Source organism: Lissotriton vulgaris, chromosome 1_1, assembly GCF_964263255.1.
Source record: "Lissotriton vulgaris chromosome 1_1, aLisVul1.2, whole genome shotgun sequence".
Classification (NCBI taxonomy): Eukaryota; Metazoa; Chordata; class Amphibia; order Caudata; family Salamandridae; genus Lissotriton; species Lissotriton vulgaris.
The window spans coordinates 1,707,124,925-1,707,149,198 of record NC_141685.1 but is presented as its reverse complement, the minus strand read 5'-3'; the positions used below and the strand labels follow the sequence as shown (position 1 = coordinate 1,707,149,198).

The window sequence follows — 24,274 nt, the reverse complement described above, 5'->3', positions numbered from 1 at the left end:
TTCTTCTGTGAATTGTGCGGAGTTAAAGACGAACACTTTTTGAAGGTTTTGGACTATGATCTGTCTCTTTTGTTTGTGACGTTTAGGAACAAAGCGAGTGCATAACAATATTGTTTACAATGAGTACATCAGTCACCGAGAGCACATCCATATGAATGCGACACAGTGGGAAACGCTGACTGATTTCACAAAGTGGTTAGGCCGAGAAGGTAATCATGTTCTTCTGTTTTTTATTAGTTTACACTGATTATGGTTTCAGGATATTTTTAAAAATCTGAAGTGTATAATTTGTTGAGGATACCTCTGCAGTTACCATTTGCAGAGTACTTCTCGAGTTCTGTATGTCAGGCTACCAAAATCAGTAGTACCTTAAATTCTGCCTATTAACTTAATTATTACTGTCAATGAGAACCTGAAATGATATGCTTTACACTGCTACACAAATAGTTTAGAGTCAAAATTACCCCTTTGTTAGTAGCTGGAAAACATTCAGTGTCTTACTGTGACAATGAAACATCTGCCATGTTTTTAATTCTTTAATACATTTCATATTAACCCAGTAGTAAATACTAAATTGGAAAAATAGAGCTGTGACAATTAACAGTTGATTGGAACACTTAGCTCCACTGTAACTATTACACTTTGGTATGACACAGTAGCAAATCTTTTGTATTGGAATGCAGAGCGCGCTACCTGCTGCCGCTGCAAGATTCTCGAGAACCAGTGGGCTATACTGAAAGTAGTATGGTTTAATTGGGATACTGAAGCCAATGTCCAGTATCCATTTTTTTTAATACTGTATCTTTATTGGAACTAGTGAACGCCAAATCATTTTGGTTGCATTAAATTGTATTTTGTCACTGCAGTATGTACTCTAATGTTCTATTTAAAAGTTATGTTTGTGTTTTCCCAGGTTTAGCCAAAGTGGATGAGACTCCCAAAGGGTGGTATATGCAGTATATTGATAGAGACCCTGAAACAATACGTAGACAGCAAGAACTTGAGAAAAAGAAGAAACAAGATCTGGATGATGAAGAAAAAACTGCCAAATTTATTGAGGAGCAAGTTAGAAGAGGCATGGTGACAACCGAACAGGTAGGGGACACAAATTTGTAACTGGAAGCTATTCCTTGTTTCAAATATTTTTCAGTCTCGGACTCTTGATTGCTTAGATGCTGTTATATTTTTCTACAATATATGCCCGTATAACATTTTCCAGAATCCCACCAGTGAGAAACCATTTTCACAAGTGATTGAAAAGAGCATTGTTGTCTAGAGAAAATCTTTGCTGTTTCATCCATGTAAGGAACTGCCTCTTTTTGTGTGGTCACCCCTAAGTTTCTGGACTGATGATGCTGGTTTTTCGACTTAGAGTGCATTGAGGCATGCTAACTGGACCTCAGTGCCTGTGCTTTTTCTCGGAAGCACGTCTGTTGTATTGACTCATACCCCATTTGCTAAACTAACTTACCGTTAGTTGTTATTAAATAGTACCCAGGTTATATAAGTAACAAGGTCACTCAAGGGATTGCAGCAGTGGTTGTGCCACCCTAGGTGTGATACGAGTAAAACAAACTTCTCAGCCCACTATTTGCTGCCTGAAAAAGCAGTTTAAACTGCTAGCACAACATTGTCATTTAAAGTAATGACAAAGCCAGACTACCTTCTGATATGTATGTAAGTTTCCCTATGGCAGGCCTATTGAGTACCAAGGCAGGGGTCCACGTATCTCAAGGGCAGAAGATTTAATTTACATGTTCTGATAGTAAAAATGCAAAACTGTAATTTTTTGTTTCGAAAGGGTTGATTGACCCATTGGCGAGTACAGAGCACAATTTGACCCTTCAGCTGTTTAACTCTGGAATTATGGTACCAAAGTGGTTCATCCAAGGTATCAAACAACTTGTTACATTGAGCCTGGCTTGATTCTCAAGTCAAAAATAATGTAACATGTTTATGTGTTCAACTTTAGCAAAGTTGCTGCTTTGTTGCCTTTAGTCTCCTCTTCCATGCCAGTTACACATGGGCTCTTCTTGCTGAGACAGCTTTCTGGTCTCCTGGGGAAGATGTGCTAACGACTCCCAGGAAAGGATACAGTGGCCTGCTCTGGAAGGAGGCATTGCCTGCCTTCAGCAAGAAACCACATGGATGTTAGCCCTAAAGATGAGCTTCAAGAGCAAATAGAGAGGGGCTGTTCCATTGTTCAGACAGACGGGCTAGCACTAGGGACAGGAGAGGGGAAACCAGTTGCCAAACCAGTTTTCCAGGGGCGTGTAGCCCTCTTTGGTAGCCACACCTCTGGGTTGGGATAGGGATCTTCACACGCTGGGGAAGGGGTCCTGACATATTGGAAGTGAACAGAATGGTGCATCCTGGGATGCCCAGATGCCACACTTCGCAGGAAGTGATCATGAGGTGGGAAAGAGCCTGGTAGCCCTTTGGCTAGCAACAACATCCTGCTCTGAGGGCATTAGCTGAGCATAAGTAGGGCACCCTTGATACCCCAAACTCTGATCTCGACTGGACTGGAAGAAGGTCTACACTGCTGCACCATGGAACCGGCAAAGAGAGGCTACACTGTCGTGGACTGCACCCGATGGCTAGCTCAGGAGAGGGACTATGCCTGCTGTGTCCTGCTCATGGAGAAGTCGTCTCCATAGCCCAGCCAAACTCAGACTCCAAGGACCAGCTGACTGGCCTCATGTTTGCAGCACAGGAACACAACAGCTGAAGAAGCCTGCTGGGGTAATTTGGTAGCCCAAATTCTTCAACATGCCACCATGTAGCACTAGGGTTGCACCTGAGTTCACTGAGCCCTGGAGTGTCGTTGGAGTGCTTCCGGGACCTTCAGAGGATGAGTTATTGACCCAGGAAGGATTGACCTGTGACCACGATACTAGATGACCGGTAGGCCAGTGGCGACTGGACCTCTGCCAGCACCAAGAGTACTTCGAGGGATGTCAACCCTGTGACCAGGAAAACCTCACCCCCTTTGTGGACCAACGAGTAGTTGCAGCAAGACTCCTGTCAACCGCATTACATCCACAGCATCCGTAATCCCTTGCATCAGGACCACTTCCATAGGAAAGCCCTTCAAAGGATCAAAGTGCCTGGAATTGACTGAAGACCACGTCACCTGCGGAGGTAACTATTTCTGAGGACCTTGCTGGTCCCTCTTTCTGGCTCCCTACTGAAGTTGGTCTTCTATAGTGTCTCAAGTGACCGCAGTACAACTAGCCCAAATTTTTGTGTGAAAACGTTTCTAAGTGTAAATTTGTAGAATTTGCCAATACTTGTTAGCAGCTGAGTAAAATACTTTGATTTACTATACGTTGGAAATTCTGCATCTCCGAAACTCTGGTGACTCTTTTTCGTTACATTAAAATGTTTATAAGTTTTTGTCAGATTTCTTTGTTGTGCTGCTCAGAGCCACAGCTACCCAGGTTGGAGCTGAAGGTTTGACAAATGACACCTAAGGGTCCTAAATGGGTTGGCAACTTTATTACAGGGTGAGGCCACACAACCACACGATCCCATTTTCTCACAATCCATATTTTTTAGGTTTCGTAACCTGGCGAGGGGCGAAGCCCCTCCCAGATCGAAATCTGTTGTTTTTAATAGTGAGGTTAGGACAGCCTCTGTTTCCAATTGGCTAGCTCCATAAATGGAGACTAGCCATTGGGAGACAGAGGCTGTCAATCGCGCTTTCTCTCGAAAACGCGATTCGGGGGCGTTCCTGGTGCTTTTTTTAAGCCCCGCCCCTTTGTCCCGGGCCGCGCTGCGATTGGCTGCCGGCCCGGGACACCCCCGTGATGTCATTCCCGGGCCGCGCTGTGATTGGCTGCCGGCCGGGACACCCCCGTGACGTCAGCCAATCACAGCGCGGCCCGGGACCTGACTTGTTGTTGCTGCTGAGAACAGATTGTCCGTCTCTTCGACAGGCATCTGATGGAGCTGAGTGTATTGCTTGCTCATCCGCCTTGTGGGCCCGTAGGACTAAATAAACTGCAGTTTCTGTGACAAACACAATCTGCGCTTCTAGTTTTTGTGTATACCTGTCACTACAAACTGACATAGTCAATGCGTGTTTTGTCTATGTTAAAACCTGTCGAACTCGATCTTTAATATCTCTTTGAGATAGTCCTTCTGTGTTCCTAGTTGTTGTCTCAATATTACGCCTCTGTCGCCTGGGCCTTTTTCTGTGTCTATGACTGTGTAGAGCACTCAGCCAATAGGAGCGCTTTGCGCTCTGTTTACCATAGGCTGGCTTGAGGCGCGCAGACTGTTATGGTTTCGCCCGCCTTTGCTGAGTCTGGAGCAGAGCATAGACAAAAAGAAAGGACACAACGCGGCGGTACGGTGTAGCGTCTGCGAAGAAGCAGAGCCCATTATGGACTGGCACAGGGTGTTCTGTAAAGAGCGAGCCCGCTACGGAGAAATTGCAGGAACGCACCAGCAGACTTAGCTTACTCTCCGCTTGGTATTAATCTCCTCATGGATGTGCGCAGGAGGTCAAGTGATTGAAAATATTTACAACATCTAGTTATGTTTTTTCCGTGTCGCTTACTACTGTATTCTTGGCTTGACTTTAGCTAGTGGAAAACGTTTTTATTACTCGACTGTATTATCTCCTACCAGTCAGTCTTTTCTGCAACAATGATCCGATTGACTGGGCTACGCTGGAGATGGCACTGAAGGTAGCGCGTTGGCAGACACGTCCACGGGCGGCTAGTCCGTCCTCGATGTCGGTGGTACTCTGGAATACTGTTGCTGTCCCAGTGTAGCTGGTCATAGACCATCACCAGCAGACCATGGATTCGATGCCGGGCGAGGACCCTACTCTACCTCTGGACTTCAATGGCAGGTGAGCGAACATTCGGGTGTCATCTCAGGGAAGTTTCTACCTCCCCGCTTTTCAATGCTGGTGATGTTTTTCACCTCCAGTTTTCCTTGGTGGTGCTTTCTCTTGCCATGCATTGCCATACTCCCTGCCTGTGCCTTTTGCCCCATCTCCACCCTCAGTTTAGAGGGTTCCTGTTAACTTCGCTTTCTTCCTAAACCTCTGCGTCGCCTGCTCCCCATTGCATCCTCATGGGCTGGTCACCTCTCACGCACCCTCTGCTGATCATGCCACTGTTCACTCCAAGGTGCTCGGTGCCCACTTTCAAATTGTGATCCTTCGTCCTCTTCAGCGATCCACTGTAGCGCCTATCACCTTTGTCGACTTTCTTCCACAGTGCCTGCCACGTCTCCCCCAGCACCGCCCACCACCTTTACTGCACTCGTCACCCCCTGCAATGCTTGTCCTCCCCACCCATTGCTAGCATGTCACATTTTACCGTCACCTTCTATCATGACAGGTACCGTAACTCACGACTTACTATGCTCAGTATCTTCCATCACGTATTAGCTCGGTTTGCTTGCATAGGACTTTGTATCTCTTGACCCTACGGCGTTTGTCATGCCAGTCAGTCTCTCTGCAGAATCCATGCATGAAGGCTCACCCCCCCCCCACTACCTCCCCCCATCAGCGCGGGCACTTAAGGTTTTCTACAATCTCGCTCCAGCCTTAAGCGCCTGTTGTGTCTCGTGAATCATTCTGTAGTGCTCCTTTTCAACCACTTAGAAGGCAGTTGATTTTTTCTCTTATCTCCTTCCTTCTCCCTACCTCTTCGCAAGAGGTGCCAGACCTGCACGGAACTCTAAATATGCAGACACTTTTGGGCTACAGACCAAACAAAGGTGACTAATCTGCTAGCCACCTTCCTACGTGTAACTGTACCCATGACCATCTGGTGCCTACTCTTGTGCTCTATTATTCATGCACCAGCCTGCATTAAGGCGCAGGGTGTGAGCTCATTCATCCCAGTCCAATGCATGCCATGTAAACACATTGGGTAGCTATTCGTATTTAATGTCGGCTGAGGCAACGTATTATTTTCACATTCATTAGTTGTGTACATTTATTTTACGAACGCACGTTTGCCTAATGGCATCGTGAAGCTAAGGAGAGTGATAGCGAAGATAAAAAAAATAGCGTGTCTCTTAAACTGAGATGTATTTATCGATCTGTATTGTTTTAAAGCCGTTTTAATAAGTAAAGCTGACCCTTGCAAACGTGGGAGGTAAAGACCATGAGAAAAGCACAATTGGTCTGTATTTCCAAATGTCTTCGGAAGTGTGGCATTGTCTTAAACCCCCTTGACTTTATTTAGTCCATGTTTGGCATAAACAATAATTATTTGCCTGTCATGATCGTGGGCGCCGAGGACAGAATGATGAATATTCTTGGACAAATGTGGATATATTTTGTTACTGTTGGGCAATCTAATGTGTTTGCATTGGATGCAGTATCACACACAAGCGTAGAAATGTGAGCTGCACGATATGCTTGCACTGGTGCACAGCATGATAAACTGGAATGGGGTAGCAGCAGAGGACACACTGGTGAGCGCTCATGCACGTCGATCACACTTTTGGGCAGTGCAAGGAGCTAGCACTGTGAACATTGGAAGACCACAGCAGACAGTATTTGAAGCAAGTGGGCCGTAAGAAAAGCTCGTGCCAGCAAGCAGGTCACAAAACTGACACTGGTGAGCACGATGACATGCTGCAAAAACATGCGACAGAATCATTCCCGAAAGGGTAATCAATTTTAAATGTGCGCATTCATAATTTAATGTTCATGTTCACCCTATTTATTTAGACGCATGGCATGCATTTATTTCTCTTGCACACACTCTCACTGCTCACCAATTCAAAGTTTGCTAAAAAATTTTATGCAACGCATTGTCATACACAATGCCAGTAACTCAAATTTTAATGCTGCGAAACCTATTGCATTGTAAATGCTTGTTTCATCAGTTTTGGCTGTGCAACCATTAAAGGAGATGAATGCAGAAAACTTCAGTGACCTTACCATCTCAATTTTTCATTGGGTCTTTCGGTAGTGGAACACTTTCAACGCTGTCAACATGTTTAAGGAGGGGTTCGTCTTTGGAAAGCATGTGGATGGCTGGTCCATAGATGGGTAGGGAGCAAGAGATATGCAAAGTCCTTTTGGCATTTCAAGATGATGAACCTAAGCAGATGACATTCATTTTGGTGGACTCTTCATAAAAGATCATTATTAGCTTCATACACGCCAACCCTAAACTTATAAAATACCAGGGATCTACAAAGCCTCCAACGACGACTGCTCATTTTTATATCTTCTCTTTCACTCCCCCTACCCCCCCATCCACCCCCACCACCAAACTATGAACGTTGACTTTCCCACATAGAGTTCAGGAGAAAATTTAAACCTATCCTGTTCCAAGTTTTAACTTCATGGTAGTGATGCAAACCATGAATTTCCCTTTTATCTGCCGAACAAGCGTATGGTGTAAAGTCTGAGTGTCCCTAAACTTGGCTATGAGTCTACAACCAAGGTTTCTCAAACAAGATTCATCAGTATGCCAGATTCTTAGGAATGGATTCACTATACAGCTGTCCCCAGATGACATGACATTTTTCTGGAGCACAGTACATCCTCCACTTCTCTTCGAACTGTTCTTTTTCCGCAGTCAACTCTGTCTTCATCCAAACTGGTAGCTACAATGTTCATGAAGTTCTTTACAGTGCGAGGGGAAACTTAAGTTTTGATGGACAAATAAAAAGTGGAGTTTGCTGCCTGACCGGCAGCCTTGCTTTTCCCCTTCCCATCCCAAAAGGCTCCTGCTTACATGCAAGGAACTGCTTTGGGTATGGAAGTACATGGATCCCATCCCATAGACATGAAGTATGGCACTTTTATGTTTCTTTTGAAGATAGCCCACTTACAGACCCTAAAAGTGGAGGCTTTCTTCATTAAAAGAGGACAGTGTCATGTCTCTCTTGGTGGGACACATGTTTTCTGTGGACGTTTTCTGTCCTTGACTAGTGTTGTTGTTCTAGAGGTCTGGTACTTGAAAGACAGTGGCAGCCCTTCAGAAGCCATTCAACCGCATCCAGTTTTCCAAGGGAATTTCCTGATGGCAAAGATGGTAGTGTTTGAGCTGTTGAGAAAACCAAATTCCTTCAAACTGCAAAAGACATTTTGGACCTGTTAGGTGGGTGAATGGGACCTTTTTCTATTTTTTGGCACAAATCCTTTTATATCTACTTATAAATCAGGCCAGCAGCAAATAAATAAACTAACCTATATTTGCTTCTTTGCAAGTTCGCTCTTTTAGGGAATGGTCAAATCTCCAGCAACAGAAATAAGAAACATTGATCCGATTAAAAGATGGACCTTTGATGAGCTGTGTTGCAGTGAAGTGTCCTTTTGCAGGTGAAAGATGGAGGTTTATTTTTAGGTTTAGATCTGTTTTATTGTCACTTTGGCATTCTACTTAACAGTGTACACCAGGAGATAACTCTCTCCATATTTCAGCAATAATAAAGCAACTTTTAATCCCTTTATCAAACAAGAAGGAAAGAGAAAAGGAACAGAACTTTCCCACCCCTCCCCAGTACCACGTGCTAAGTTAGCTGTAGTGTCAGAGTAATTGTAATATTCTCAAGTACTCTGTGATCTAGGAATCCTCTAAGTCTGCAAGGCGAAGTAGCCGCAAATACCAGGGGCAAGTCAGTTCTCTGAATTCCTTGGTTAGGAGCGCTAAGAAGGGGCGCCAGAGAGATCTGACTGTCTCTCCCTGTGAAGTCAGTGTAAGGGTGCGTTTTTCCATCCTCAGTATATCCCACAGGCGTCTAAGCCAGGCCACATGTTTCGTGGCAGTAGGGGTGCCCCAAAGGGCCAGGATGGTCAGTTGAGCGCCCCCAGGGTTATGCTTAGCTGTTTCCCTCTGTGGGAAGGGTAATAGGGGATTAAGGAGGCCTAGTAGTGTGTATGATGGGAATCTAGAAAGTTGTGTAGCGAAGTGAGAGTCAATGTTGTCCAATATAGCGGTCCAAAAAGTAGTATCACCGGGCAGTCCCAAAGTAAATTTGTATTTTGTACATTTATTTTACCAAGTTTTCTGTAGTGCAAACTTGGCACGGGGAGACTAAGTGGTTTGCCCAGAACCACAGGAAGTTCAGCGTCATTGCCGAGACTCAAACCCAGTTCCCCAGATTTGAGGATGACCGCCCTAGCCGTTAGGCCAACTTCTCTCCCCAGTGAGTGAGCGTACCTTTTGCCTTACACTGGCACCAACATAGATCACCGTGGGCCGGGTTTCCCCTGTGAAGCCGCACTGGGGTTAAGTACCAATAGTTGGTGAGTTTAACAGCCGTTTTGGTGCTTGCTATATTGTATGTGGTGTGGCGGGCTTGATTGTATATGTCACTCCACTCCTTCGGGGAGAGTGGGCAGCCTATTCCGCCCTCCCAGTGCCTCTGGGAGGGAGATGTGTCGTCTGTCTGGATGGGCTGAAGTAAAACATATAACTCCAAAATGAGGCGCTTGGCAGTGTGTTTGCCTAGGAGCCATTTCTCATACTGGGTCACTAACCTCCCATCTCCTTGCCTGATTGACAAGTGTGCTCCCCAATGCCTGATTTGAAGGTATTGAAAGTGCTCGGATTCGAGAATACGATAGTCTGCTCTTAGGGTTTTGAATGAAACCAACCCCTCTTGGTCGAAGAGGTGCCCAATCGCACTGCAGGGTGCTTCCCTCCAAGTCTGGAACAATGCTCCCAATCCAGGAGTGAAATCGGGGTTAACGGCTATTGGGGTCAGCAGGGACGGCAGGGAAGTCTGTCTCCCCTTTCAAATGCAACCATCCCATATCTGTAATAGAGAGTGTGTTATTGGAGAGATATACAGGCTGGAAGCCCGGTGGGCTTGTGGCAGGAACGGGACCTTTGCCAGTGATGTACTGGCCAGAGTTCTGTCCATAAACTGGCATTGCTTCTCTGACTCTGCCCTGGACCACTCCACCAAATAGCGAAGCTGGGCAGCCTGATAGTACCTGAGAAGACAAGGCACCCCCAGGTCCCCTTCTGCGTGGGGGAGCCAACTCCGTTTCCTGCTCAGTCTAGGCCGTTTACCTGCCCAAACAAAGTGGTTAAGTGCTGTCTGAAGGGATGTAATTGCACCAGGCGGAGGGGGAAGTTTCAGGACCTGGAATACAAAGAGGATCGTGGACAGGTTGTTCATTTTTATGGCTGCGACACGGCCCAGTAAGGAGAGCGGATAGTGACGCTATTGGTCCAATTTAGCCCGAGTTCGACCCAACAAGGCTCCATAATTTAGGGCATTTGTCCCCTCCAGCGTCCGGCAAAGCTGAACTCCCAGATAAGAGATAGTCGGGCGCTCACTAGATTGCGTGCTCAAGCATCAACATCTCCAGCTTGAGAGGGGGTATGGTAAGATTGAGGCCTGAGACTTGCGAATATTCATCCGAAAACCAGACACTACCCAAATTCGCTCAATTCGGTGAGACGGGGGTGGGGCAGGCTCCCAACGGGGTTATCTAACATTACCTGAACATCATCTGTGTATAGGCTGATGCGGTGTTCTTCCCATTCGAGGGGGATCCCGCTAATTAGGGGATGGTCTCATAGCCGCTGTGTGAATGGCTCCATGTAGAGAGCGAACAGGAGAGGGGAGAGCGTGAAGCTCTGTCTCGTGCCTTTCTGTATGGGAAAGCCCTCTGAACATATCCCGTTAACTCGCACTGAGGCTGCTTCAGAGTTGCCTGATGGAAGTGCCAGTGAACCCGATCAAAGGCCTTTTTAGCATCTACTGAGAGTAACATGCTTGAGCCCTGTCTTTGGTGCGCTTTGTCGATAATGTGCAGGAGTCTTTTGGTGTTGTCCGCGTAGTGCCTCTGTGGTACTAATCCTGCTTGATCGGGGTGGACAAGACCCTGCATCAAGGAGTTGAGACGACCCGCAAGGACACCTGTGAATAGTTTTGAGTCCGCGTTCAGGAGCAAAATGGGATTGTAATTGGCGCAGGACAGCTTGCCCATCCCAGGCTTAGGGATGAAGACGATAGCCGCTTCGAGCATGGAAGCTGAAAGGGAGCCAGAGTCTGCAAAAGCATTAAAAATCTCGGTGAGAATTGGGGTGAGCTCTGCCCTTCTCCTGAGGAGAAGCCGTCCAGGCCTGGGGACTTCAATGGCTTCCGCTTGGATATAGCGGAGATGACTTCTTCCACTCGTTTTGGCTCATTGATGGAAGATGCTTTAGAGTCCGTCAGTTTGGTCACACACGTGTTCTGGAGGTACTACGAAATGGCCTCCAGTGAGGCAGGTTGGCCTGAGTAGAGCGATGCATACAAATCCCTGAACCTGGCTGCTATAGAGGCATTGCTCACCACCGCCTCTCCATCGTCAGACAGAAGAGATTGGACTGTGTTTGCTTGTCGTTGAGATCTGAGTCTGGCGGACAATAGCCGTTTCGGTAAAATTAGTGTTTGAGGTGCAACAGGGCGAATTCCACCCTGTCCAGCTCCAGACCGGCCAGTTGTTTACATGCGGCCTCCAGCTGGCGCTAGACCCTGGGGGCCCCTGTACGGTGGAGGATAAAGTCCAGCTCCCTATCTTTATCTTGCAGCCCGGTCCATTTAAGCTTCCTCTGTCTGTTCTCAGCAGCCGAAGTAGATATCAGCTGCCCCCTGACCACCACCTTTAGTGCGTCCCAAATGACTGGGAGCAGGAACTCTTGATTGTCATTGACTGCTAGGTAGTCTCTAATGACCTTCTTGAGCTGCTCTAATACCTTGGGTTTCTCCAACAACGACTCCCTGAGTCACCACTGCCGTCTCGTGTGTGTGTGTCTGTTGGGGAAATATATCTCGAGTAGCAGCACCGAGTGGTCGGAGAGGACTCTGGGTCGATCTCAACCCTGCAGATGAGCTGATGTAGATCATGGGTGCCCAAGAAATAATCTAAGCGGGTGTAGGATTTATGGGTGTGAGAGTACAATGTCGCTGACAATGGCTGACAAGACGCTTCGGGTCTTTGCTTGATTGTTCCCTCCTTCCCGCCTCGGTCCGCCGCGGCGAATAGCGCCGTTGCACGGAGGGCGTGGAAGGAAGAGCTCAGGCACTTCCGGTGGCGGTCAGCGCTCTAGTCGCTGCAGCAGAGGATAAAGGGCACATGCGAGAACGGCCACGCAGCGGACGCGCCGAAGGCAAGCCCGTCTGCGCCTGTCCACGGCCGTTCGGGGACCGTGGCCATAACCCCTGGCCAAAATACTGCAATAGTCCAGTGGAGCTTGAATCCACTTTATGAACTCTGCCACAAGATTTCTAGCGCATGTTGCCATAGCATGAAGGTAGATTATGAATGAGATGCAAACATTGTCCATTCAGCTATAGCGCGGCAGCCAAGTTAAAACTAGGGTCAAGAAGGCTCTCTTGCGGTCTGCTTAGTTGCAGATCGATGCGCAAATATAAATTGGAAATTTTTGATCTACTCGCAGATAAAAAGCTTGACCTCCTATTCCTCACGGAAACTTGGCTGGACTCCGATTCTGAGCCAGACATTATTGAGGCCCTTCCCACGGGGTACATGATTGTCAGGTTGGATAGAACGCCTGGTAGAGGTGGCGGGATAGCTATTGTTGTCAAACATCCGTTAAGCTGCCAAATGGAACACACAACCATAGCGGATAGTGAGGCAGGTGCATTTATAATCGGGGTCAATCCGCACCTTACTGTGAAAGGACTCCTGATCTATAGACCTCCTGGCCCACATGCACGCTTTGTCTCCAGCCTGTTGGAAGGTATTACGGAATCTGCCCTATGGAAGGATAAGTTCCTTCTGCTAGGGGACCTTTAATATGCATCTAGAGAATTCCCTTGATAGGGGGGCTGTAGATTTATGCCAGGAACTACACTCATTGCAATTAGGCTTGAACTCCAAGGCCCCTACCCATCAGCATGGCCATTTATTGGATCCAGTATTTGCTAATTGGGGGAAAGTTGAAGTGAACACTCCCATCCCCATCCCCTGGTCCGACCATTTCTTTGTTCCCTTTGTGGTAAAGATCCCAGAACCTAGAGCCCCTGAGCAACCTATGCTAAACTACCCGTGTCGAAAATGGGCTGGCTTCTCACAGTTGAAGTTTAACGAGGCTCTGACCAAAGGAGGGTAGCCGGGGGGTATCTATGTCAAAACTGCCTGTTGTAATCTTGAAAGACGTATAAGAGAAGCTCTTGATAGCATAGCCCGCTACGTCTGAATAAAACAGTAAGTAGACCTCAGAAATCGGCACCGTGGTACAATGACGATTTGCGCCTAGCAAGGACAGAGTGCAAACTTCTGGAGAGGCAGTGGAGGATAGCCTTTCTTAGTCAGGCCAAGTTGGAGTATTATAAAAAGCGGAGAACCTATCATGGGCTAATCAGACGAGCCAAGGCCACTTACTATGCGGAGAGAATTGGGGCAGCAGAAAATTCCACTAAGGAATTATTCAAGATCTATAAGGAGATCTCCTCACTTAAATCATCTACTACTCCCACGGAAAGTTCTGAAGAATCCTGCGACCGCATCGCAGGCTTCTTCTCAGAGAAAGTGGAAAAAATATACTCTTCCTTTCCGGGAGCCAGAAAAACAGGTGCAGAGTTTGTGGAGCCTATGGGAGATGTTGGGGGAAACCAGAGGCTGGATAGTTTTACAATTCCCCCCCCTTCCCCCGAGTTGCGCTGCAGGATCTGCAGGTGCTCTTATGGAGGGCCGTCTGCGCGGTCATCGGAATGGTGGCCACCCTGCTTAGGCCCAGTCCCTATGCCGTGCCCCCAGGCTAACAACCTGGGTGTATGGGTAGATTCGGACCTAACTTTCGAACCTCAGATCAGACGTGTGGTGGGGACTTGTTTTGGTGTCCTCAAGGGTCTACGTAAAAACTATGGACCTTCTTCGTATAGAAGCTAGGAGGAAGCTGGTGCATGCTCTTGTCACTTCGCGATTAGATTACGGCAACATACTGTATTTAGGTGCCACAGTCAGGAGTCTTCACCGGTTGCAGGTGCTGCAAAACGCGGCGGCTCGGTTGGTCCTTAGGCTTCCAAGAAGGGCCGCTTCCAAAAGGGCTTGGACGCTCTTCACTGGCTTCCTGTCAGGAAGAGAATTCTGTTTAAGGCCCTATGCATGTGCCACCGGATCATTCAAGGCAGTGGGCATAGGTACTTGCAGAATCTCATCACTGTCTACAGGCCCGTCCGGTGCCTTAGATCCACTGGAACTGGTCGGATGGTGATCCCTAAAGTCAAGAAGGCCCGAATGGGTGGCAGATCCTTCCGGCTCTTGGCAGCTAGGAGCTGGAACGAACTCCCTCTTAAGCTTCGGCTGGAACCTTCTGAGACTAGGTTCAGAAGAGAGCTTAAAACATACTTGTTCCTTCATTAATGGGCCTGGGCGTCTTAGTCTGGGTGTGGGGCTCTGGGATCTCTCACTTACTACAGCGCGGGGACACGCTGGTGGACGTAACCAGGCGCTTTACAAGCTCCCTTATTATTATTACTACAATGTGAAGTCACGAGTGCCCGGATGGGTTGCTCTCCACAGATGTATTAGTCCAGTTTCCTTTTACCATGTGGGGCCTCCCTCTGTACAGAGCTGTCCCTGGTCTTATTGAAACCTATGTTGAGGTCACCCTCCACCAAAACCAGTCTGTTCTGTGATGCTAACGTCCCCTCTAGAGCCTCCCGGAGAAAGTGCTCTAGCCCTTCATCAGGTGCGTATAGAGTACCAATTGTAAGTGTCTGTGAGCCCAGCTGTATTTAATAGACCAAGAGACGGCCCTTGAGTTCCATCAGCTTGGGGCCAATGGAGCCTCGGAATGTGTGCAAAAATAAGAGGGCCACCCTGGCCTTCTTGCGCTCTGATGAGGAGAACAGTTGCTGAGGGAAGTGTTTAGTTTTAAGCCGCTGGGAGTCTCCGGCCAGAAGATGAGTCTCCTGAAGGAGACCGATGTCCGCTCCCATGTGTTCTATATAAAAGAGAACCGCTTTCCATTTCACTGGATTAATCAGCCCAATAACATTCATGGAGATCACCTTAAGAGAATCACCGGTGCTCATTGCAGTTGGGCAAGATCTGGCTGTGTAGGACTAGTCATTTCTGTTGCCACCCTGTTGGTGTGGTAGTGTAAAACAAAACCATGAGTTGTTAAAAGTGGTACTGCTGTAAATGCGGCCTCCGCCCTCCGATGAGAAAGCCACAGACTGGGGTCCATGGTGCATGGTGACCTGGTGTCTTCGTGGTAATCGCTCCCCTCTCGGCCCTGGAAGGCATCCATTGTGTGCCCCAATGATGTGTAGTGCAAGTCATGCCGTGTCAGTCCGCCCCTCTCCCCCCCCGGGTGCTCGTCGCCTTCCAGGCTCTCCAGGACTGCGTTGGCCCCCCTGCCCCTCTTCCTCCATCTCTGTCGCTCCCATCTGCCAGCCTTGGCTTCCGCTCCGGACACTCCTCCCACTGGTGCCTCCAACAGCTCAAGCTGGAGTAGTTTGCAAGCCGCTCTAAGGGAGCGTATCTGTCGAGTTTTCCCCTTCTATGTGAAGACTAAATGGAAGGGGTGGCCCCAGGTGTACGAGATGTTGTGGCCTATGAGAAAGGAGGTCACTGGATGGAATTCTTTTCTCTTCTGTAGCGTGATAGTCGATAGGTCTTGGTACAACAGAAGTGAGTGACCCCGGAAGAGCGTCAGGTCTGGGCCACGGGCGGCCCACAGAATACGCTCCTTCAAGAGGACTCTGGCACGCATGGCAAGATATCCGGGGGCGGCATATTCGGTGCTCTGGGTTGCCCGCCCTATGGAACCTGTCCAAGTGAATGTCTGATTCCAGCTTGTCTCCCAGGATCTGGGCGAAGAGGGCCCTCACACATTTCTCTACATTCCCTGCTTCAGCGGTGGTGGAAGTGTTTCGGATTCTAATGTTGTTTCGCCGGGACCTGCTCTCCATGTCCTTGGTGTGGGCCTGGAGGTCAATCTGTCTGTCTGAGAGGCGAATTATACCTTGGGGGAGTTGCTCCAGCTCTTCCTCGCTAGCTGTCTCATTCGTCTCCAACTTATCTACTCTGTTTCCAATCCCCGAGATCTCCTTTCTGCCCCCCTGCAAGTCCCAAGTCAGGTCTCCTTTAATTGAGTGAAGGTCCTCCATGAGCGATGTGAATAGGGATTCAAGATAGGAGCGGGTGATGGGTGCCTCTCCCTCGTCCATGCCCTCTGGGGACTGAGAAGCCATCTAGAGGTCTGGGCAGTCCTGTGCCGGTGCCCTGACGAGCATGTCTTTCAGTGTACAATCCTTCTTAACTCGGGCCGTCACCATCCTCCTCCGTGGGGTGTGGGCTCGGGGGTCGCTTACATTGTGGGAAGAATAGTCTCTGTCCGCAGAGGCGTCATAGTGGGGGCACGTCTTTTTGGTGCAGCCAGGCGGGGCTGATCAGGGATGTTAAGCCGGAGGTACCAGGGACCCGATGCTTCTCTCCCCCAAGCTGCCCAATGTGGGTTGAAGTTCTGGCCCGCCAACAAAGAAGCCCTCCTCACGCAGTCTGTGTCCAGTGGTGCGACTCACAGGGGAGCCATCGGGTACGATTCTGTAGGTCCTTGTTCCTTAATGCTTGAGTACAGTGCAGTTCCAGGGATCTTGGCCCAGCCACCCCCCATGCCTCTCACCTCCGCCCTTCTTATCATCAGGGCCCCACACTCGCCGGCCTCTGAAGCTGTGCTCTTCGGGTGGACTGGCTCCTCTTCTCCAGTCCAGCCTCTTTCACGCGACACCTGCCAGACTCCAGGCCCTGCCACCCAAGGCCATGTCCCAGCCGGTCGCCGATGACCGTAAAGCTCCCGGTGCCACCCCAGTTCCGAAGGCCCAGCCAGCCCGCAGGGCAGATGGTAGATCTTACCTCCTCTGGTCCTCAGGGGCACTGTGCTGTTTCTGGAATTGATCTCCCCCTGGGGCTCTCACATGGGTTCTCCACCTCAATCAGGACTCCCTCAGGCGATCTCCTCGGGCCCTGCGTGCCTGGCCCGCACCGTGTCCGGATCGAGGGGGCCACCAAAGGCGCTCGCCGGTTGCTCAGTTGAGGTAGGGCCCAGCTCCGCCAGGACAGCATCTGGATGATCCGCTTAGGCCCACTGCTTTCTCACCCTTCATGGGGAGGGCCCGCCTTATGGGTAACCCTGGACAGGGCCTCAGCACACTGGGCGGCCGGGACTGTCTACGGAGGCCATGCTGGGGGGGCCGCAGTTGCCATGCTATGCCACCCCTGCAGCTCTGGCAAGAGCTGCAGCACGGCATCTGGAGAGCTGCAGCAAGGCCCAACCCTCCGGGAGATACGCCCTCCACTTCGGATCTGCCGGAACACCCCTTAGGGCAGGACTCAGGCGTCAACGACTCGTGCCAATAGCAGGACCCTCTGCTCTGGACTCCTTCATGCAGAAAGTGCCCCCCCCCCCCATGACCCCGGGGCACCGCTGTAAGCTGACTTTGGTCCGGTGCCGGAGCGGAGCGATCGTTGAGCACGACTGCTGAAATGAAGTAGAGCTCCACACAGAGGTAAGAATGGAGGTTACTTTATTAGTGCCAGTTACAGGGACTCCCCGGCAGCAACTGCCAAGGCCGGAACATTGCACACTCCTTGTTCCACGCAGGGAACGTTCTAACAACAGAGTTCTCACAATTAAAGGACCAGGTTCCAACACACCTCCCCTTCTTCATAAAAGAAAACAAGAATGATGAGGAAGGAAAGGAAAGAATGAAACAGAGGAGAAGTGAGCAGAGGAGAAAAGAAAGAAGCAAGGAAAACATAAAAGAAAATAAAGAAGCAAGGAAACAACCAAGGCAGAACTACCCCATGTTATAATCACGGAACTTGACAGGTAAGCATCTCGACCTGGAAGACAACCTCCTGGGAGGGGCATGATCAGAATGAACAACACCATCCATCTGATGAACTACAGAGGGCACACCGAGAGAAGAACCAAGTGTGCCGAGTCTGTTGTTGACTTTGACAACCATGGGTTTAGGAACAATGGAAATGGAGGATTTATTCCACACTCTCCCATCCATCAACACCACCACCCGATCCTTCACAACAGACATCCTTTTAGGAGAGGAAAACCGAGACTCTCCCTTACGAAGAAAACCCGGTTTCCTGATCCTCACCCAATCACCCACCTTAACATCCAGGGAATGACCCGCACCAGGCCTAGAATCATTCTTCTACTGAACAGCGGCTCTAACGTCAGTAACTGCAGACTTCTTGCTAGAATCAACCCCTCGTCTGGACACCCACTCCTTATTCAATTTTTAACCTGCAACCCTTCTCTGAAGCAAAGTAAAAGGGGCAACACCAGTACTAATATGAGGAGTGGTTCTCACAGCCCACAACATATCACAAAGAGCCTTGCGCCAGTGTAAACCATTTACCAAAGCAAGTTGTAATTGTTCCTTGATAACACGGTTGAACCGTTCAACTAAACTATTGCTACGAGGGTGATAAAGAGATGTACAAATGTGTTTAATCCCCGCCTCTTTGAGAAAGTTCTGCATTTCCAAAGAAGTCAACTGAGTGCCATTGTCAGACACAAGTTCTTCCGGAAAACCCTCCCTGAGAAAAACATCATGAAGGAGGTTGTCTTCCAGGTCGAGATGTTTACCTGTCAAGTTCCGTGATTATAACATGGGGTAGTTCTGCCTTGGTTGTTTCCTTGCTTCTTTATTTTCTTTTATGTCTTCCTTGCTTCTTTCATTTCTCGTCTGCTCACTTCTCCTCTGTTCCATTCTTTCCTTTCCTTCCTCATCTTTCTTGTTTTCTTTTATGAAGAAGGGGAGGTGTGTTGGGACCTGGTCCTTCAATTGTGAGAGCTCTGTTGTTAGAACGTTCCCTGCGCGGAACAAGGAGTGTGCAATGTTCCGGCCTTGGCAGTTGCTGCCGGGGAGGCCCTGTAACTGGCACTAACAAATTAACCTCCATTCTTACCTCTGTGTGGAGCTCTACTTCATTTCACTGGCGACGATTGATGCCAGTTTCAGACTCCCCATCTTTGGATCGAAGTACCGCGATCAGCTGTTGTGTTTTGAGTGTCTTCTTGAGACCACTGATTTCAGCGTTTCGTCTGCCACCATTTCGGCGATTCCTGCCTCTCTCCAGTACTTGTGGTGGTCTCCGATGCATCCTGGTTGTCTGGATATCTGCGTGGTAAATGTTTTAAGGTACTTTCTTGAATTTGTCTTCTAATACACGATCGAGCCGTTCCTGTTCTCGCGTCACCGCGTCTTGCCTGACTTCCTTCCTTCAAGTCCTGCCTGACGTACACGCGACGTACAGAAGTTGCGTGCGGCCATTTTGGATTGCTATTTCCATAGCAACCTCGCTGATGCGCACAGCTCTGTTCAGCGTGTCAGCCCTGTGTCTTCTGTACTGACGAAGAGCTACAGTCACGTTAGCATTGCGCTTCACCTTCGCTGATGCGCACAGCTTCATTCGTTTTGGATTTCCCTTTGCTGATGCATACAGCTCTTCTCATGTTCTCATCAACGTCTACTACTGCATTTCATCTTCACTGTTGTGCACAGTTGCAGTTGTAGTGTTAGTTTTCACTACTTTTCACCGCTGATGTGCACAGCATTCATTATGTTGCACACCCCTGTGTATTTCTGTGTCATGATTTGAGTGCACTTATTTTCATTTCACAGGGTTTTTTTGTTCTTTGTTAGTTTTAGTGTGGGACAGCAACTCACCCACGTGCGATTATGGATCACGTTTTGGCACCTCCACCCTTTTTACAGTCTGCTGGTACGCCTCCTGTGAAGTGGGATGATTGGAAGGACACTTTTGAGGCGTATCTAGAGGCAATCGATGGAGAGACCTTTACTTCTAAGAAAAAGAAGGCTTTGTTAATTTATAACCTTGGTGCTGAAGGGAGAAGTGTTTTAAAAACTTTACCCATGGAAACCGTGAGCTCTTTGGTAAGTGGTGGAGACAGTGGGGACTCCTGGGTGGTGGATGATTATGCTACGATCATCAAAACTTTAGACAAACGTTTTAGTCCCAAAAGGAACGTTGTTCTCGAATGTCATACATTTCTCCAGCGTGCTCAAACTCCTGGCGAATCGATTGATGATTTTGTTGCTGCGCTCAGGATTCTTGTTGTCAATTGTAATTACAGAGAGTTCAGGGATGAAATCATTCGGGATCAGTTAATTGAAAAGACCTCCAACAAAAAAATCCAGGAGAAGTTATTATCTTCCGATGATCCCGACTTAGAAACTGCTCTTACTCTTGCTAGATCCATTGAACATTCTCAGTTTTGTGTGAAGGAAATGAGCAATCCTGCCTCTTCTACTGAGGTAAAATTATTGAAATCCACTTCCAAACCCACTAAGTCGCTTTCTGTTGGTGTTGCAAAGCCTTCTCTTCCTGGTGTTCCACGTTCCTCCGTTGTGACTTCTGGCAAGGCCAAGTCTGAACAAAAGGATGTAATGTGTTTCCGTTGTGGTAGCACTACTCATCTTGGCAATGCTAAATTTTGTTTTGCTTTAAATCAAACTTGTTACAATTGTGGTAAGAAGGGCCATTACTCTAGGATGTGTAAAGTCGCTTCCACCAAGAGGAACCAGGATCAAACTGTGAAAGCCATTACTAATCCATTGTGCTTTGCAAGCGTGGGTTCGTATCCCATCCTCGTCGCCAGTGAAATGAAGTAGAGTTCCACACAGAGGTAAGAATGGAGGTTACTTTATTAGTGCCAGTTACAGGGACTTTCGGCAGCAACTGCCAAGGCCGGAACATTGCACACTCCTTGTTCCACTCAGGGAACGTTCTAACAACAGAGTTCTCACAATTAAAGGACCAGGTCCCAACAACTGCTCACTCCGCCATCCGGGCCACGCCCCTGGAGTAGGTTTGTTTATAAAAATTTTTTTTAAAACAACTTCACCTAAAATGTGACCCTCTTGTCGTTAGCTTCCCTGTATCCCAATACCATTATGTGGTCTTTTTCACATTAATCTGTCTTGATGCCTCTTTTTTTGTGACTTTACTTATGTCCTCTTGGCATACCCCTTGGTTGCCGTAGGATTTTATCCCTTTGCACACGTGTCCCTTCTGCAGCACACATGTGTACATGAGACACTATATCTGCCCTGTTGTTGCATATTTCTCTGCCTTCCAGGAGTGGCTCTCCATAAGACACGTCTCCACAGACTCCTTGTTCAGACCTACCTTGCAGGGGCTTTAGATTAGTATGCATCTCAGCAGAGTGCCTAATAAATTGGAAGCTCTTTCCCGCCTTCATGTCGGCAATTAGTTCTCTTACTTTATGCTGCAACCTGTTCCTTCCAAAATGCACCTCTTTCCTGCATTCACTCCTCTGTCACACTCACTCTCTCTGGCCCATAAATACAATCTGCACTCTGAAGAGGATCTGAGTTCTTTAGGAAATAAGTGTTGGAGTAGGGTGCTTAGCCTCGTAAGCCACCTTAAAAAAAGTGCCTGGTCCTGTTCATTCAAGATTTCTCAGTCTCATCCCTACACACCTGCTGCTGCTCTTGCCAGTAGAGCTGAGGCATATGCCATTGCTTAGTTAGCTAAATGTAGGTTGTCTTCAGGAAGCTACACCGTCATGTCATTTCTTGCTGTAATGTAGTGTGTTGCTTCTGACTGTGTCTCCTTAGATTCTCATGTCCAAAATCTATTGAGAGTAATCTGTGATAGTTTGCTTATACAAACGTCAGCATTGTGCCAGCTGTTAAATGTCTGTCATTTTCCATATCCTATTTCTTTTTTTATGTATGAATTTCTTTTTTATTTTTAGGAAGCCCCAGTCTTTACCGAACTAAGTAGAGAAAATGAAGAAGAGAAAGGTAATCTCGAATTTCTGCTTTGGTCTGTGGAAAATACTAAAATAACTTGTGTTTTACATACAGGAGTTCAGTAAGTGTTGCATTATTAGATATGGCATCTCAACTGGGGTGTGATTATACCTTCTTTGTGTCCTTATGTTTTAGATGGTATGCTGCTGTAAAAGTGATCATTTGGTAGATGCTTCTGTTATGGTGTTCATTACCTAGAAGTTCCAGAAAATCACTGAAGCAGTTAGCGGGGAAAAACAATAATGAACTACTAAATTATCAATTTTACTAATGAGTAATAATACAGCATGAACTTCTTTTTTTAATTCACAATTATAGAGGTTATTTAATAAAGGGTATTTTTCATGGGAGCTTCAGTTTTTTTACTTTTTGCTTGATATTGTATATCTGTAATACCAGTTTTAAACTGCTTCGCTGTTAAAAAGAGTTGCGCAGCACCTTGTATAATGTAGCGTGGCAAGCTGTTCCTCATACAACAGTACTTCAATAAAATCTTACTTTATTGCTTAATGCATAATTCATTATAGATCATTCTCATAAAGGAAACATCTGGCCCATTCGTAACAAAGGCACAAAGCTGAGATACATTTTGATTAGGCTCTAGGAACATTGGCAGTGTTAAATTTGTGCATATGTGAATAAACCTTCAGCATGGCTGCCTCCACAGCATCAACTGAAAGTTTTTTTACGGCAGCATGCTACCTGCCGATCAACCAAAAATGGGAGGAGTGAACTTTCCGAGTATGTTACCACACACCATTAACTGTCAAGGAATGGCACTGTGTGTACAGCAGAATGCTGATCAGTGCATATTGAAGACCAATTGCAGCTCTGCCTGAGACGATGCTATAAATATACATTACTGACGGATTTATCACTTAGATTTTGAAAAACTGGACAGACCCCTACTAACGCCTCATTTAGGGCTATTATATGTAAAGAATACAGGCATTAGTACACGACTCTCTCTACTATCTCATCTGTTCTATCTAGGTATAATCCTGCACCATTTCTTCAGTATAAAACTTACTGGTGGCAGAAAATATATGCCAATCTGCTGCTGTTTCATGCTCAGCAGTGATATGCCTCCTCTTTCGAAGACCATGCAGTTATCTACAAATAAACAGCACAGGGACCCCGAACCCTCCCACAAGACTGCTTTTTAGGTAAGCAGTGGGCGGAGTCCGAGATTTTATGTTCTGGCTACAGTGGGGCTTGAACCCGCCCCTCTTCTCCATTGGCTGGCTTCCTAAACGGAGGAGAGGGGAGTCACTCTGTTCAAGCCCCGGCTTTTTGCGATTCGGGGGCGTGTTTTTTCCAGTTTTTAAGCCGTGACGTCATCAGTCACTCAACAGCTAAAAACACGCCCCCGAATCGCGAAAATGTTGGAGCTTTGCAGCAGCCATTTCAGGCCGACCGCCGCCGGAAGAAGTCGTCCTCAGGTGAGTGCTTGTTCTGTCCGTCACTGCCCCATGATGCCTCGTTCTCCCTCTTACACTCTCTCCCTTACTTGTGTTCCGTAGCCTCTCTTTTGATCTGTGCACTTTCCCTCAACCTTGCTCTAGATTCAGATTAGCTTTATTCGATTTTGATACATAAAATCATAAAAGCAACATTCATTATATACATATCATTGAGAACCATTTCATTACAATAATCAATAATAAATTAAGACATTATTAAATCAGTTCAAACGAGTTGCTAATCACTGGATACCACTGCTAAAAACACTTCATGGAAAATAATTTGGGATGGGGTTGTTGAAACCATTCTGTACATACATACTCCGATCCGGCCGATAATTAATCTCTAGACTTGTTCTTTCTGAAAAATGGCGTTTTCTCTCTAGTCTTGTATTTAAGGGCCGAGGGTAGCGGGACCTGGGGTAGAAATCATGGAGTCTCCAGACAGAGATCGGGCCATCCCCTAATTGTGGAAACCAAGTTTGTAAATAATTCCGAAAAGGGGGTGGTGATGAACAGAGTGTCTGAATTAAGCAGACCACTCTTACCCAGTCCAAAGATCAGGGCTTGATCCATCACCGTTTTTTAGCTCACTGCACCATCCCAGCTCAGAACCTGGCTACATGCAAATTAGTCTGTTCCTGTCCCAGTGCATGATGGGAACAGGGCAAACCAAACTACCAAGCCAATTCTTATACTGGGAAGGAAACAAGCTACCGGGGACCGGTTTCTGGCATTTCAGCCGTCGTCGGCCCGGCTTGCTTGAATCCTGATGGTGCAATGAGCAAGGGACTCACATCTGAGTATACCCTTCCACGCTTATGGTGGACAAAATGATTCCGAAAAGGGGGTGGTGATGAACAGAGTGTCTGAATTAAGCAGACCACTCTTACCCAGTCCAAAGATCAGGGCTTGATCCATCACCGTTTTTTAGCTCACTGCACCATCCCAGCTCAGAACCTGGCTACATGCAAATTAGTCTGTTCCTGTCCCAGTGCATGATGGGAACAGGGCAAATC

The 24,274-nt window shown here is 47.6% G+C and overlaps 1 protein-coding gene across 1 annotated transcript in view; it reads left to right on the top strand.

The window, feature by feature from the left end:
- Positions 1 to 24,274, top strand: part of KIN (Kin17 DNA and RNA binding protein) — a 149,793-nt gene that overhangs the window by 39,670 nt on the left and 85,849 nt on the right. The window contains exons 4-6 of the mRNA XM_086918961.1: positions 87 to 209; positions 914 to 1,095; positions 21,735 to 21,783. Coding sequence (XP_086775087.1) covers positions 87 to 209; positions 914 to 1,095; positions 21,735 to 21,783 — 354 coding nt within the window. The remainder of the gene's footprint in view (positions 1 to 86; positions 210 to 913; positions 1,096 to 21,734; positions 21,784 to 24,274) is intronic.